The sequence below is a fragment of the Salmo salar genome, chromosome ssa09 (assembly GCF_905237065.1).
Source record: "Salmo salar chromosome ssa09, Ssal_v3.1, whole genome shotgun sequence".
NCBI lineage: Eukaryota > Metazoa > Chordata > Actinopteri > Salmoniformes > Salmonidae > Salmo > Salmo salar.
This window is the reverse complement of record NC_059450.1, coordinates 137,510,004-137,527,746: the sequence shown is the minus strand read 5'-3', so window position 1 is coordinate 137,527,746 and position 17,743 is coordinate 137,510,004. Positions and strand designations below refer to the sequence as shown.

General features: G+C 45.1%; 1 protein-coding gene across 13 annotated transcripts in view; it reads left to right on the top strand.

The window, feature by feature from the left end:
- The window catches only part of LOC106613097 (unconventional myosin-XVIIIa), a 203,810-nt gene extending 186,304 nt beyond the window's left edge, over positions 1–17,506 (top strand). For 8 of the 13 annotated variants that reach the window (XM_014215026.2, XM_014215025.2, XM_045724671.1 and 5 more), the window contains 3 exons: positions 10,287–10,406; positions 11,582–13,156; positions 14,332–17,506. In XM_014215026.2, the coding sequence (XP_014070501.2) occupies positions 10,287–10,406; positions 11,582–13,148 (1,687 nt within the window). In that variant the 3' untranslated portion in view covers positions 13,149–13,156; positions 14,332–17,506. Of the gene's footprint in view, positions 1–10,286; positions 10,407–11,581; positions 13,161–14,331 lie in introns of all 13 variants that reach the window. The other 5 variants (XM_045724675.1, XM_045724673.1, XM_045724676.1 and 2 more) reach the window with 3 other exon arrangements.
- Positions 17,507–17,743: the final 237 nt, after the last annotated feature.

The window sequence follows — 17,743 nt, the reverse complement described above, 5'->3', positions numbered from 1 at the left end:
ACAAGGCAGTAATGGCAAAAATATGGCAATAATAGCTACTGATTTGATAACAATGTTTTGTTGGATGGGCATGTATATAATACATAGGAATAATTGACAATTGACTGGCAGAAAGTTGAAAAACAAAAAAAGTTGCACGCCTAGAATTACATGCAGGTACGCTTTCAGAATATTGCCACAACAAAAGAGTCCCAAAAGGATTGCGCATTCAAAAGGCATCAGCTATCTTTACAGAGAACAAGGACTTTAACAACCGATGGTGCGCCATCCTAAACAAATGTTTAAGGCCGAATTGGATACTATAATCGTCTCCATCAAGGACATACTGTACCCTCCGCTGGAGAGTTCGACACCAGACACAACTGCACACTCAAAGAGACGACCAAAGCACTCCAAGAGGACCTTAAAGCAGCCAAGATCCACAAATACCAAAGGGATACGCAGTCAACGCAGTCTACTACTGGCTGAACCCCAACCTGTGCCCGAATACCCAATAAAATCTTAGTGTCACATGAGTTGACGCTGGAGAGACGAAGCAGGTGCGGGGAGTAAAACATTTAATAAATAACGGACATGGAACGAGACAGGAACAGCGTCAGCAAACTAATACTGAAGACAAAAACAATACAATGCAGCAGCGGGGAACAGAGCTGGGGAACTGACAAATATAGGGGAGGAAATAAACAGGTGATAAGTGAGTCCAGGTGAGTCCAATAACGCTGATGCGAGGGAAGGCAGGTGTGCGTGATGGATGGCAGGAGTGCGTGATGCAGGGCAACCTGGCGCCCGCAAGCGCCAGGGGGAGGGAAGAGGGGGAGCAGACGTGACATTTAGGACTTACAAGAAGAAGGTTATGTTTTGTGGCTCCTCTACTGATTACAAATGCTCAAGGGAAGAGGAAACATCAGCTGTTACTGCACATGGCCCCTCCCCCTCCCGCTCACAGTCCTCTTTTTTTAGGGGGACGCCATGGATCCATACAGAAAACCGTCTGGAGACCTTACCGACAACAGGACATGACAACATTCTCCACAACCAGACCACAGTGTAAGGGGTGCGTAACTGGTGGCAGGGAAGTCAGACGCAGGAGAGCAGAACTAGGTAATAGCCGGAGCAGTTTAATTGCAAAACCAACGGCATAAAGAATAACAAACATGGGTACAAAACCTCTCGCGCACCAGTAAACATGTGCACAAGCACTTACAACAAACAATTCCACACAAAGACATGGGGGGGAACAGAGGGTTAAATACACAACACTTAATGAGGGAAATGAGAACCCGGTGTGTAGGAAAACAAGACAAAACAAATGGAAAATGAGAAGTGGATCGACGATGGCTAGAAGACCGGCGACGCCGAACGCCGCCCGAACAAGGAGAGGAACCGACTTCGGTGGAAGTCGTGACACACAGACATCACTACCAACAGCAACAACAACCACAACGCCACGAGCGCATGGACCAGCCACCGCGCCCCTTTACCCGGAGCCAGCAACGCAACAAATCCAAGTGGTGAATCTATCAAGTAAGAGTTTAACTGCACCTCAAATCTCTGTATTATGGGCCTCCTGAGGGGCGCAGCGGTCTAAGGCACTGCATTGCATCGTCAATACAGACCCTGGTTCGATCCCAGGCTGTGTCACAGCTGGCCGTGACCGGGAGACCCATGAGGCAGAGCACAATTGGCCCAGCGTCGCCCAGGTTAGGGGAGGGTTTGGCCGGGACTTTCTTGTCTCATCGAAGTCTAGCGACTTCTTCTGGCGGGCCGGGGGCCTGCAAGCTGACCATGGTCGCCAGCTGGACAGTGTTTCCTCCGACACATTGGTGCGGCTGGCTACCGGGTTAAGCGAGCAGTGTGTCAAGAAGCAGTGCAGCTTGGCAGGGTCGTGTTTCGGAGGACGCAAGGCTCTCAACCTTTGCCTCTCCCGAGTCCATAGGGGAGTTGCAGCGATGGGACAAGACTGTAACTACCAATTGGATATCATGAAAAAGGGGTTAAAAAAATTACAATTAAAAAAGATCTCTGTATTGTCTAAAGAATTATCTTTTGTACCCACTAGCACATATGCCTTCAATATGCAGGTGGATCTCTACAAATTCATACGCACATTGCGACTGAAACTGTTTTTTTTTTGAGATTGCAACCCCTCTTTTGCAATGTGTTCAGACCTACATCTACGTTCATCCCACATGGGCCAGCTGTGGACACGTACTACAGACTGGTGCGTAAAGACATAGGGAATAGAGGTCTCTAGTTTGGCTATGTCAGGAACAACTTTACCCACAAGCCCTTAATGATCTCCAGATAATTAAGAATGATCTCCAGAATGAAAACTCTATAGTTACAGTGCATTCGGAAAGTATTCAGACCGCTTGACTTTTTCCACATTTTGTTACGTTACAGCCTTATTCTAAAATGGATTAAATAAAAAACATCCTCATGACTCTACACACAATACCCGATAATGACAAAGCAAAAACAGGTTTTTAGACACTTATTTACCTAAGTAAATCGCCAGACCCACTGGCTCTAGGTCATCTACAAGTCTATGCTAGGTAAAGCTCCGCCTTATCTCAGCTCACTGGTCACGATAACAACACCCACCCGTAGCACGCGCTCCAGCAGGTATATCTCACTGGTCATCCCCAAAGCCAACACCTCCTTTGGCCGCCTTTCCTTCCAGTTTTCTGCTGCCAGTGACTGGAACGAATTGCAAAAATCGCTGAAGCTGGAGACTTACATTTCCCTCACTAACTTTAAACATCAGCTATCTGAGGAGCTAACCGATCGCTGCAGCTGTACATAGTCCATCTGTAAATAGTCCACCCAATCTACCTACCTCATGCCCATATTGTTTTTATTTACTTTGCTGCTCTTTTGCACACCAGTATCACTACTTACACACCTTCATCTGCTCATCATCATCTGCTCATCTATCACTCCAGTGTTAATCTGCTAAATTGTAATTACTTTGCTACTATGGCCTATTTATTGCCATACCTCCTCATGCCATTTGCACACACTGTATATAGACTTTCTTTTTTTTTCCTATTGTGTTATTGACTGTACGCTTGTTTATTCCATGTAACTCTGTGTTGTTGTTTCTCTCTTGCTTTGCTTTATCTTGGCCAGGTCGCAGTTGTAAATGAGAACTGGTTCTCAACTAGCTTACCTGGTTAAATAAAGGTGAGAATTATTATTTTTTTAAATAAGTATTCAGACCCTTTCCTATGAGACTCGAAATTGAGCTCAAGTGCACCCTGTTTCCATTGATCATCCTTGAGATGTTTCTACAACTTGATTGTAGTCCAGCTGTGTACATTCAATTGATTGGACATGATTTGGAAAGGCACACACCTGTCTATATAAGGTCCCACAGTTGACAGTGCATGTCAGAGCAAAAACCAAGCCAAGAGGTCGAAGGAATTGTCCATAGAGCGCCGAGACTATTGAGGCACAGATCTGGGGAAGGGTACCAACATTTTTTTTCAGCATTGACAGTCCCCAAGAACACAGTAGCCTCCATCATTCTTAAATGGAAGAAGTTTGGAACCATCAAGACTCTTCCTAGAGCTGGCCGCCTGGCCACACTGAGCAATCGGGGGGAGAAGGGCCTTGGTCATTGATGTGACCAAGAACCCGATGGTCACTCTGACAGAGCTCCAGATTTCCTCTGTGGGGATGGGTGAACCTTCCAGAAGGACAATCATCTCTGCAGCACTCCACCAATCAGGCCTTTATGGTAGAGTGTCCAGACGGAAGCCAGTCCTCAGTAAAAGGCATAGCCCACTTGGAGTTTGCAAAAGGCACCTAAAGGACTCTCAGACCATGAGAAACAAGATTTTCTGGTCGGATGAAACTCTTTGGCCTGAATGCGAAGCTTCACGTCTGAAGAAAACCTGGCACTATCCCTACAGTGAAGCATGGTGGTGGCAGCATCATGCTGTGGGGATGTTTTTCAGTGGCAGGGACTGGGAGTCTAGTAAGAATTGAGGGAAAGATGAACAGAGCAAAGTACAGAGAATATCCTTGGTGAAAACCTGCTCCAGAGCACTCAGGACCTCAGAATGGGGTGAAGGTTCACCTTCCAACAGGACAACGACCCTAAGCACACAGCCAAGACAACGCAGGAGTGACTGCGGAACAAGTCTCTGAATGTCCTTGAATGGCCCAGCCAGAGCCTGGACTTGAACCCGATCAAACATCTCTGGAGAGACCTGAAAATAGCTGTCCAGCAACGCTCCCCATCCAACCTGACAGAGCTGAGAGGACCTACAGAGATGAATGGAAGAAACTCCCCAAATACAGGTGTGCCAAGTTTGCTAGCGTCATACCCAAGAAGACTCGAGGCTGTAATCGCTACCAAAGGTGCTTCAACAAAGTACTGAGTAAAGGGTCTGAATACTTATGTAAATGTGATATTTCACTTTTTATTTGTAATACATTTGCAGAAATGTCTAAACCTGTTTTTGCTTTGTCATTATGGGGTATTGTGTGTAGATTGATGAGGGGAAACAACAATGTAATCCATTTTAGAATAAAGCTGTAACGTAACAAAATGTGGAAGAAGTCAAGGGGTCTGAATACTTTCTGAATGCACTGTATGCCTTCCCACCCATGGCTGCGCCCCTGCCCAGTCAAGTGAAATCCATAGATTAATACCTAATGAATTTATTTAAATTGATAATTTCCTTCTATGAACTGTAACTCAGTAAAATCTGAGCAATTGTTATATGTTGCATTTATATTTTGTTCATTATAAATGAACAATGTCAGGATGAAAGAGAGTAAAACAAAAACAAGCTGCGTCACAATCTCCCTTTTAATCTGGTATTGGAGATCACAGCAATAGCATATGTGTCTTAATAGGTTTTGAACAGATGCGTATTGGATAGCATAGCGCCAACAGAGATGGTCGCCTCGCTTCAAGTTCTTAGGAACTATACATTATTTAGTTTTTTCATGTATTATTTCTTACATTGTTACCCCAGGAAATCTTAAGTCTTATTACATACAGCCGGGAAGAACTATTGGATATAAGATCAACGTCAACTTACCAACATTAAGACCAGGAATACGACTTTCCCAAAGCGGATCCTCTGTTCGGACTACCACCCAGGACATCGCACACCGCTCCTGAGTATACTACTAGCCAATGTCCTGTCTCTTAACAACAAGGTAGATGAAATTCGAGCAAGGGTTGCCGTCCAGAGAGACATCAGAGATTGTAACATTCTCTGTTTCACGGAAACATGGCTCTCTCTGGATATGTTGTCGGAATCGGTTCAGCCACCGGGCTTCTCCATGCATCACGCCGACAGAGATAAACACCTCTGGGGAAAAGGAAGAGCGGCGGTGTATGCTTTATGATTAACGACTCATGGTGTAATCATAACAACATACAGGAACTCAAGTCCTTCTGCTCACCTGATCTAGAATTCCTTACAATCAATTGCCGGCCATTTTACCTACCAAGAAAATTCTTGTCACTTATAGTCACAGCTGTGTACATTCCCCCTCAAGCAGACACCAAGACGGCCATCAAGGAACTTCACTGGACTATATGCAAACTGGAAACCATACATCCTGAGGCTGCATTTATTGTAGCTGGGGATTTTACCTAAGCAAATTTGAGAACAAGTCTACCTAAATTCTTCCAGTTATTGATTGCGCTACCCGCATGCGCAATACCCTCGACCACTGCTAATCTGACTTCCGCGAAGAAATACAAAGCCCTCCCTTTGGCAGATCTGACCACAACGCCATCTAGCTTCTTCCGTCTTTTAGGCAGAAACTCAAACAGGATGTACCAGTGACGAGAACCATCCAACGCTGGTCCGACCAATCAGAAGCCACACTTCAAGATTGTTTTGATCACGCGGACTGGAATATGTTCCGGTCAGCCTCAGAAAACAACATCGACCTATACGCTGACTCGATGAGTGTGTTTTATAAAGAAGTGCATTGGAGATGTTGTAACCACTGTGACTATTAAAACCTACCCTAACCAGAAGCCGTGTATAGATGGCGGCATCCGCGCAAAATTGAAAGCGCGATCCACCGCATTTAACCATGGAAAGAGGTCTGGGAATATGTCTGAATATAAACAGACTAGCTATTTCCTCTGCAAGGAAATCAAACAAGCGAAATGCCAGTACAGGGACAAGGTGGAGTCGCAATTCAACGGCTCAGACACAAGAGGTATGTGACAGGGTCTACAGGAAATCACGGACTACAAAAAGAAATCCAGCCACGGCACAGACACCGACGTCACGCTCCCAGACAAACTAAACACCTTCTTTGCCCGCTTTGAGGATAATGCAGTGCCACCGTCGAGGCCCACTAACGAGGACTGCGCCCCCCCCACCCTTCTCTGTGGCTGATGTGAGTAAAACATTTAAACGTGTTAACCCTCGCAAGGCTGCTGGCCCAGATGGCATCCCTAGCTGCGTCCTCAAAGCATCCGCAGACCAGCTGGCTGGTGTGTTTACGGACATATTCAATCGCTCCCTATTCCAGTCTGTTGTCACCACATGCTTCAAGATGGCTACCATTTTTCCTGTACCCAAGAAGGCAAAGATAACTGAACTAAATGACTACCACCCCGTAGCACTCACTTCTGTCATCATGAAGTGCTTTGAGAGACTAGTCAAGGATCATATCACCTCCACATTACTGGCCACCCTAGACCCACTTCAGATTGCATACCGCCCCAACAGGTCCACAGACGACGCAATCGCCATCACACTGCACACTCCCCTATCCCATCTGTACAAAAGGAATACCTATGTAAGAATGCTGTTCATTGGCTCCAGCTCAGCATTCAACACCATAGTACCCTCCAAGCTCATCATCAACCTGGAGGCCCTGGATCTCAACCCCGCCCTGTGCAATTGGGACCTGGACTTTCTTACGGGCCGCCCCCCAGATGGTGAAGGTAGGAAACAACATCTCCACTTCGCTGACCCTCAACACTGGGGCCCCACAAGGGTGCGTGCTCAGCCCCCTCCTGTACTCCCTGTTCACCCACGACTGCTTGGCCATGCACGCCTCCAACTCAATCATCAAGTTTGCAGATGACACAATTGTAGTGGGCTTGATTACCAACAACGACGAGACAGCCTACAGGGAGAAGGTGAGGGCACTCGGAGTGTGGTGTCAGGAAAACAACCTCTCACTCAACGTCAACAAAACAAAGGAGATGATCGTGGACTTCAGGAAACAGCAGAGGGAGCAGCCCCCTATCAACATCGAAGGGACAGAAGTGGAGAAGGTGGAAAGTTCGTCGGTGTACACATCACAGACAAACTGAAATAGTCCACTCACACAGACAGTGTGGTGAAGAAGGCGCAACAGCGCCTCTTCAACCTTAGGAGGCTGAAAAAATGTGGCTTGTCACCCAAAACCCTGACAAACTTTTACAGATGCACAATCGAGAGTATCCTGTCGGGCTGTATCACCGCCTGGTACGGCAACTGCACCGCCCACAACCGCAAGGCTCTCCAAAGGGTGGTGTGATCTACACAACGTATCACCGGGGGGCAAACTACCTGCCCTCCAGGACACCTACAGTATCCGATGTCACAGGAAGGCCAAAAAGATCATCAAGGACATCAACCACCCGAGCCACTGCCTGTTCACCCCGCTATCATCCAGAAGGCGAGGTCAGTACAGGTACATCAAAGTTGGGACCGAGAGACTGAAAAACAGCTTCTATCTCAAGGCCATCAGACTGCTAAACTGCAATCACTAACTCAGAGAGGCTGCTGCCTACATTGAGACCCAATCACTGGCCACTTTAATAAATGGATGACTAGTCACTTTATGCAATGCACTCCAAATAATGCCACTTTAATAATGTTTACATATCTTACATTACTCTAATCACATGAATATACTGTATTTTATACCATCTATTGCACCTTCGCCATCGCTCATCCATATACTTACATGTACATATTCTCATTCACCCCTTTAGATTTGTGTGTATTAGGTAGATGTTAGGGGAATTGTTAGATTACTTGTTAGATATTATTGTTAGATATTACTGCACTGTCGGAACTAGACACACAAGCATTTCGCTACACTTGCATTAACATCTGCTAACCATGTGTATGTGACAAATAAAATTTGATTTGATTTGATGCCTGGCTGGCTGTGTTGAACCCCCATAGGAAGCTGCTGTCTAGGCTGAGCTGCTTAATAAAAGCCCAAATGTTCTTAACATCAACACAGACGCTTGTAAGACTCAGGGACATCAAGGAGGAGCAGGGCGGAGGGAGCAGAAGAGGATCTATAGGAGCTAATGATGAATGTAATAGTGTGTAACAGAGATGTACAACCAATGGAGGCAGATTGTCACAGACAATTAATGTCTCCCTCCACACTCTGTGTTTGTTTGCCTCCCCTGGGCTCTCAGCACGGCTTAACTAATGGTATGGCGGTCAAGGATATAAATCGTGTGTGACACCATGTGTGAAGCGCTCGATTACAAAGGGCCAGTTGTCCCGTCGGTTTTGTTTTGGCCCGGGGGAGGGAAGGCCTCTGTGATCTGAATGCATCACCTCCATTTACCCACTGGCTCCTCCTTGGACAAAATGCACAAGGGGAAAGAGAAGCACATCCTTAAAGTCGTGGACAGGTCTTCTTCACCCCCCAAAAACATTTGAATCTCAACAGGATTATTCTTGTATAAATGAATAAAAAATTAGTGCTTAAGGAAATTCTCTCCTTGAATTAATGCATTTTGGACTATTTTGTACGGAGGGTTTTGACATTGATTTTGTATAATGACAGCTAATGTAATTTTGCCCTGGTGATGTAATCAGGGTTATAGTTCTTCAAAGCAGTATGTTGCCAGATAAGTGAACGGATAAAAGACAAATCTTAAGAGGCTGGGGAGGTGTTGACTCGCAAAGCCCAACAAAGACACAAATCCAAGAGATTTTTATATATATATATTTTTAATTATCTCTGAGGAGATGAGATGAGTTAACAGCCATGGAATTGTCTGCACCGGTTAGCTAACTTTAGCTTGTTTTTTCCCAGGTCTCCTTCATTATTTCTTTGCCCCCATATTGACAAGGCCTCTGTGCCAAAGCCAGCCGCTCACTCTGTCGCAATAACAATTCTCACTGAAGGCCCCCACATTGTCTAATAGGCCAGGCATGGCCTGCAAAGTTAATTACAGCTTCCCTCCTAGAGAAATGCTTTTATCTCGACTCCCAACCTTCTCCTTCCCTTCTAAACACTGCCATCTTAGTGCCTAGTATTTGAAGTTATTGTGCAGTTTAAAACAGAGCGGCCTAGTTATGACCATTCTGCGATCAGGTGATGCTTTTGCATCTCTGCCTCTTAACGATTTCAATTGTAGCTACTGAATGTGCTGGTGGGTCTTGTGCTGCAGTATAAGTGCTGAAAAAGCTATTTTCTCTCTCTACTCCACAGCAAGATAAGAGGTTTTTAAAAGCAGATGTGGAGATTTTAAGATTTTGAACCACCCCCCAATCGATGTCTCAGTTTTATTATTAAGCTGTAACAGCTTCATTTCGCAGCACCACATGAGCATTGGGCTCTGACGGCACTTAATGAGTGTCATGCTCTTTTCAACCGTGTCAAATTTCTGACAACCCTCCATTTCTCCTCACGCTTCGCAGTAGGCTGTCGACGCCATAATGATAATTTAGAGAGAAAACAGCTCAGCACCCAAGCTGTGCACCAAATCATTTTGTCAAGAGCTCAACCGCAACTTTGGGGGGCTGTGGAGGGAATAGATAAGTGGGTGAGATCAAAGTGAAAATCCCTACATTTTGTGCCCAGTCTCTTCACTTTTCACTTTATCCCTTTCCTGGTCTCTCTCCTTGTGCTCCACCTTAACTTGAGTGGCTTTGGATCAGAGTGAATGGAATTGAGTCCTCTTTGGGGGACAAACTGTGCCCCCTTGCTAGCTAGCCACAGTGATAACACTCCTAACAGTGACAACAAGTGCGTGTGTGTGTGTTTGTGTTTGTGTTTCCTAGTGCTCCTGTGATCTAGTGCATGTGGTTTTTTATTGTCTTCTCTCCTAATTCAATTATGTGGTCCTCTTCGGTTGCCTCACTAACTTCCAAAACTACAGAATCCTTCTCTCCCCCTCTCCTTCTCTCTTCAACTTCATCCCTCTCTCACCCCTCCCTCATCTCCATCACTCTCTTTCAGCTCTTCCCCACCTCTCTTTTTCTCTACTCCTCTCTTCTCCCACCCTCTCCTCCCACTGATGTTGTGTTTTGTCCCTCCCCTCCACACAGTGAGGGAGACTCATCTGACTCGGAGATTGAAGACTGTGTGGACGGGGTCAAGTCCTGGCTGTCCAAAAACAAGGGATCTACCAAGAACCTCTCAGATGATGGCAGCCTCAAGAGCTCCAGGTCAGTATGGCACATCTTCACCACTAAGGTCCTGTCTTCACCACTAAGGTCCTGTCTTCACCACTAAGGTCCTGTCTTCACCACTAAAGTCCTGTCTTCACCACTGCTAAACACACACGCACATTTCCCCTGCTTACAAAGCAGCCCAAACTGGTTTTAGTGTCCAGTCCCCCCCTATCAGGATGTTGACGTCGTCCAGCCTAGCACTTAGCCAATGCAGATAAAACAATTAGACTGGAACACTTGGCTAGACATAGGGAGGTGTTATTATTATTACTGGTGTTTCCTCTAGCCTCTTTGTCTTTTATTGTCACTGCCTTGATGACAGCCGCATCCCTGGCAGTTTTATCGACATGCCCGGTGGCCAGCTGGCATGCATACCTACACCCCTCCTCTCTCCCCCCTCCTCTCCCTCTCTCCCGTTCTCCCCTCTCCCTGAGATTAATGGATGTGTCTGACAGCTTCGATTGCCCTAGATTTGTCTCCTTACCAGAAGATTTAACTGTCCCACACCCCCACTTCAGCTGCTCACAACTTTGAAATACTTTAAGAGTTTTTAAATCTCTCTTAACTGTGTGTCCCCACAGACATCATCCCTTCCTTCAGGAGAGCTCAGTTCCTTGATCTCAGTTCTGTGTGTTGGTTAAGACGGAAACACACACATGAGAAGTGTGTGTCCAGCTCTCTTGCTGAATCACTGAACGTATTTAACCACAATGAGATGCTTGACTAGAATTCTGTTTAACATTTACACACATGAAATTCAAATGAATACCCCCCTACTAAACTAGTTCAAAACAGAGACTTTGATTTTGCACAAAGGAATTGATTAGAACAAGACAACACATTTTGTTTGAGGGTATTTCTCGAGTCAGTACATATCTTAAATTTGTATCTTGTGCATCTGTTTTTTTTCTGTGTTGAAGTTGTGAATCCAAACAGACATTCTCTACCCCACATTCATTTGAATCATTGTTCTATCTACTTGTCTTTACTTTCTTCCTGCTAAGTTCAATCTATGCTCATCTTATTCCTGTTTTAAGTATCATTCATCTCTCCTTTTTAAGTTTGTAATTCATCTATCATTCTTTCTCTCTTCCTCCTCTTCCACTTCCTCCATCTACTTCAACGTTTTTCTGTCCTGCCACTTCTCCCTCCCTCCCTCCTCTTTCTAGATTTGCCGTAAACGTAGACGCAAAGGAAGGGAAAGAGTGGAAAGAGGGTAAGGAATGGAAAGAGTTTAACAAAGAGGGCAAAGAGAAAGAGGTAGATTCGAGAAGGCCGGTGTCTGTGATGAGTTCCCTGAGCTACAGGAAGCACTCCAACATCAATGACTCCATCGGAGGTAAAGGGGACGACAGCTCCCTCAAGAAGGGACAGGACTCCCAGGAGTCTATCACCACCTTCCGTAAGGCCAAGCCCAAATGCTCCTCACCCCAGGGTGACTCCAGCTCCTGGAGGAAGTCCCAGACTGGGAACGATGATGACCGTGGCTCGGTTATCTCCCAGGCCTACACTGAAGCCACCAGCAGGGCTAGGAAGGGCATGGACAGCCGCTGGGGAGACTTCGACAAAGAGTCCACCGTGTCCTCCATGGCCCCCAGCCGGGCCTGCGTTGCCACCACGCGCTTTGGCCTGAGCCCAGAGGACGACACCAAGTCGACCATCAGCCTGGGTATGTCCAGTCCCCTGAGCCGCCGCAGCACTTCTGCACACCGTACGGACGAGTCATATGGAAGAAGTGGTCGCTGCCCAAGCAGCCCCTCTGTTAGTCGTCGTTCTGGGGGCAGGAGCCCTGGCAGCGTAAGCCGTGCTGACTCACGCATATCTGACTTCCGCAGCTGCCGCCTCAGCGAGTTTGATGACATGGAGGATGGGCACAGCGTGGCCTTCACTGAGCGCTCCTCGGCCTACAGCCCCCACTCCTCCACGGGACGCAGCCTGTCCATGCCCCCGCCACCCGCCCGCTCCTACAGAGATGATGACGAGCTCCCTGACACCTCAGACGTCAAGCCGGCCACTGTCAGCCACCGCAACTACCTGGACCCCGACCTGGAGAAGGCCATCAACGAGGTGCTCAACTTCAAACCCATCAAATTCAAACGCACCAGCCTGGAAGACTCAGAGGCCGAGGCAGGGAGGAAAGAGGACGACACAGAGGACGACAGGAAGAGTGTGGTTAGCGTCAGGGGGAGAGGCGACAGGAAGAGTGTGCTTAGCGTCAGGGGGAGAGACGACAGGGAGGACGACAGCAGGCGCAGCACCAGCAGTCTGAGACGCTCAGCGTCGGCCGTGGATTGTAGGAGGTCCTCCAGCAGTATGAGCAGCCGCAGCCACAGCCACAGCGGAAAGAAGAACAAAGGCAAGAAGAAGAAAAGGAGCCACAGCTCCGAGTCAGACAGCTCCGATGAAGACCGCAGCAGCAAGAAGGACAGCTCCAAGAACAAAGGCAAGAAGTCCAAAAAGACGTCCAAAAAGGAGTCCTCTTCTTCATCCTCATCCTTGGATTCAGAGTCTGACTCAGAGTCTGGCTCCAGTTCTGGTGCTTCTACCATCTCCTACCAAAGCACCAACAGCGTGAAGAGAGCCCCTGGCCACCAGGCCTCTAGCCCAGAGGGGGAGAGGGAGGTGGGGACGCCTGCTGAGGGGCAGCCCCCTCCTAACAAGAAGGAGGAGAAGAATAGGAAGAAGAAAGTGGACAACCTGATGATGAAGTATCTGTACAGACCGGACAGTGACTGAGGCTGGCAGTAGGTGATGCCTGTTGCCTGGTGTGGAGTGTAGGAGTGTGTCCACTGCATGGTGTGGTGGTCTAACCACAGAGAGAGGTTGCTCAGTCAATCCTCTCCTCCTGAGTACAATATAATATAACCTAAATATCCAGTCACCTTTTGAAAGCCTAATACCACATCAGTTGTATTATGAATGATGCATCACTTTGACTTACTTGACCTATTCCTGTTAGGGCTTCAATAGTGCATCATCATTACTGTAGAGATGTACAATTTCACTTGGCTCGTCTCAAGACATTTTTGTTTTCTATTTACACTCTCAATTCCTAAATACTAATTGAGGTCCTTAATTCACGAGAGCTCATCAGAAAGCAATTTGAATTTGCATCTTTTCAATGGCAATCATTGTGACATTGCTTTGCACTGCCGTAATTCAGAGAGGGGGGAGAGATAAGTGTGTTGTGGATGCATTACAATGCCGATTAGCCTAGCAGCAGGGGCTTAGATCAGAAGAAAAGACAAAGCTGACGTGGGTGTAGCCTTAGTGCTGCTGGCTAGTTCTCCACCCAAACGTCAGCCTGAGTTATGGCCCCGGAAATAAGAAAATACCAGGAGTCGTCAATTAAGACGGCCACCATAGATTTCCCCTGCAGCCCCATTAACTCTGGCCGTAATTAGACCCACTGCATTGATTTACACAAGCAGCAAGTTCTTTTTAGATGCCCGATTGACAGTAATTAACACTAGGTTTGCATTATTTAAGCGGGCCTGAATGTTAAATCCCGTTCAGACTAGCAGTAGCGGTAGGCTGCAGGAAGACTATCTAATGACAGAGAGAGGGTACTGAAGCCAGCCAGTGCACTGTAGGTGTGCCATTCTTCTGTTTTTGGAGAGGAAGCCACAGCGCATAGCAGATTCATTCAACCACAAACCAGAACCAGAATCCATCACATTCTCTCTGTGTAATAAGTTCGTTTTTTTGTAACAAAAAAAATTGTATACAAATGGGCTAGTTTTATGACTAAAGCTACGGTAGTATGCATCCGTGCATGTGTTTGTGTACACTTATAATGTCTAAAATTACATAAAGGATAAGAACATTGGATCAATGTTTGGTAATGATCGTACCCCACTGTGTCCCAACTATCCTCAGGAGTTGTCTTTTGATCCTTTTTCTTTCTCTCTCCTTCCAGTCCTCCTAGCCGAAGACGTTTCTGCTTGGACAAATCTGACGAAGAAGAGGAGGAAGAACAAAAAGAAGGTGGTGCGTCTCGAGGGTCCTACCGCTCCAGATATACACGTGGCAGCTACCTGAACAACAGTGACAGTGAAGACAAGCCCTCTGAGACAACGTAGTTAACACACACCAGCCAACACACGCTGCATGTTGAGAGGGCCCCAGTGGTGCACGATTGGACTCACTGTGCTGTTATCACACACGTTCACACACTCACAACCACTCTGTTCTTCTAACCCTGCAACATGGCAATGATACTATGACTGTCATTATTATTCTACTATTACAAAACAGCTTGCATTGCTAAGGTCTAGAGAAGGTGCCATAGTACGTCAGTGTACAGTACACAACACCAATGGTTTCTCTCACTCTCCACTCCACTGGGCCAACCCTGTCTTAATGTATTTCACCAGTCACATGTGACTGTGTGTCTCCATCTTGGATCTGGCCCCTCCAGTTGAACAGCACCTCCATTAATAATGACTAGTCTTTCTTGTCTCTGCTGGCTGCATGAGGACAGCTGCTGCTTGGCTGGAGCCATCGTCTCCTCCTTCCTAGATTTTATCATGATCATGGTTGTAACTGAGCCAAGGAACTGTCGCTATGTTCCCTGATGTTTTATCACTGCATTGGGAGACAAGAAAGAAAAAAACAAGAAAAAAAATAGGGAGAAAATAAATACCAAAAAAGCCTTTGTTGCAACTAGGTGTGTACACTGTGTTATTTCTTATTTGCTGGTCCTGGTAAAATGACCAGAGTTTATTTTTGGGAGAAGTGCCGTTATTATAAGTAGGGTCCTCTACAGCTGGCACCCTCACAGCTGTGCTTAGATTCTGTCTGCAGTGCCACGCTGTGCCACACCGAACAAAGACGCTTTCATCGGCTCATCTGCTTGTTTTTTATTACTTGTTTTTGCAGGATAATAATGTTTCCTAACAGGAAGACAACAGAAGAGAGCTGCAGCACCAAACTGCTTGTGATGAAAGTTTAGTCCTTTCTCTTCTTTTTTTAATCTTTTTGTTTTGATGTTTAAAATAAAATTAGAATTTGTTTTCAAGAGTGCTGCCATCAAGAGCATGATTTCCAGGAGGTTTGAGTGTAGTGTACCCTATGAAATGCTTTGTCTCATTTTATTTCAACTTGAATTGAACTAAGTACTTTGCAGAAATGCTTTTGGGGGAGGGTCTTTGGCTCAGCTGTTTTCTTTGTCTGTCATTGTGGTTGTTCTCATGCTTTTCACTTGTTTTTTCTCTGTCATTGTGGTTCTCATGCTTTTCACTTGTTTTTTCTCTGTCATTGTGGTTCTCATGCTTTTCACTTGTTTTTTCTCTGTCATTGTGGTTCTCATGCTTTTCACTTGTTTTTTCTCTGTCATTGTGGTTCTCATGCTTTTCACTTGTTTTTTCTCTGTCATTGTGGTTCTCAGGCTTTTCACTTGTTTTTTCTCTGTCATTGTGGTTCTCATGCTTTTCACTTGTTTTTTCTCTGTCATTGTGGTTCTCATGCTTTTCACTTGTTTTTTCTCTGTCATTGTGGTTCTCATGCTTTTCACTTGTTTTTTCTCTGTCATTGTGGTTCTCAGGCTTTTCACTTGTTTTTTCTCTGTCATTGTGGTTCTCATGCTTTTCACTTGTTTTTTCTCTGTCATTGTGGTTCTCATGCTTTTCACTTGTTTTTTCTCTGTCATTGTGGTTGTTCTCATGCTTTTCACTTGTTTTTTCTCTGTCATTGTGGTTCTCATGCTTTTCACTTGTTTTTTCTCTGTCATTGTGGTTCTCATGCTTTTCACTTGTTTTTTCTCTGTCATTGTGGTTCTCATGCTTTTCACTTGTTTTTTCTCTGTCATTGTGGTTCTCAGGCTTTTCACTTGTTTTTTCTCTGTCATTGTGGTTGTTCTCATGCTTTTCACTTGTTTTTTCTCTGTCATTGTGGTTCTCATGCTTTTCACTTGTTTTTTCTCTGTCATTGTGGTGGTTCTCATGCTTTTCGCTTGTTTTTTCTCTGTCATTGTGGTTCTCATGCTTTTCACTTGTTTTTTCTCTGTCATTGTGGTTCTCATGCTTTTCACTTGTTTTTTGTCTCCATTTGATGTGCTTTGCTTTCCAAAGGGAATGATATTCAACACCATGCTATCATGCCATCTCCTTCAACACCCACATTTTGACCATACCATACTGGATTACACATGGTGAGGATTAGGTGTCCTCAACCAGCATGTTAAATCCATCCCTCTGTAAACTGGATATAATGCATTCAAATCCTTTTCAGTGTTTCTGAAGCCTATTTGTCATGTAGGATTCATCAGTATTCTGTCCTGAACCAATGCTACCCTTTATAACAGAGCAACAGTTTAACCAGGGAGATATTAAAGACCCACGCTTTTACAGTTGCTTGGTGTTACAATGAACCCTTCATCTGTCTCTTTAGTATTTATGAATTAGCATTAATGAATTTAGCAGGCCTGCCAAAATGTGTATTATCCATCTGTACATGGCAAGTGGGGCCGAAAGGATTTTGTTGATACTCTGCGTGAAGGGATAAGTTTGGTGTGATTGTATTACACATGATTTTTAAAGACACTCGTCTATCACATCCCCTTGTTCTCTATGCCAGGGTTTCCCAAACTCGGTCCTGCCCCTCCACCAGGTGCAGGTTTTGGTTTTTGTCCTAGCACTACACAGCGGATTCAAATAATCAAAGCTTGATGATGAGTTGGTTATTTGAATCCACTGTGTAGTGCATGTGCAAAAAACTAAACCAGGACCGAGTTTGGGAAACCCTGCTGTATGCAGTCAATGTGAGTTTTAAAAGGAATTTTAAACTTTTATGATGTCGTTGTATGATACTCTTAAACCTGAGTCATCATAAAACACCTGGGGGAAAAAATGAAAACAAAGAAATTAGTGAACATAACATTGCTGACTGTACACATTAATATATATATGTATATATGTATATATATGTATATATATGTATATATATATATATATATATATATGTATTGATTCATACTAGCTTTCAAAATAGTTCATGTTTATCTTCGTTATTGAACAAAATGACCACTTGTTATAAGTAATAATTTTGCATTACAGTTTAATATATTGTAAATAAATGACGGCTCCAGACTGTAATTTTCTTCTCTCTGTGGGTTTTTGTTTGATATTTTCTGCATTGGTGTTTCAGCCTCCAAGCTCTGGTCTCTCTTTTCAGACTTAAATATGCACAGAAAATAGTCTCGTACTAAACATTTCTGGAGGGCATACTGTGGAAAAAAGAAATGAAAGGAAAAGATAAATAAATTCTGTTCTCTGATGCATCCACTTTGATGTTTTCTGCAGCTTTGAGAAATGTCAACAGTATCACTGACC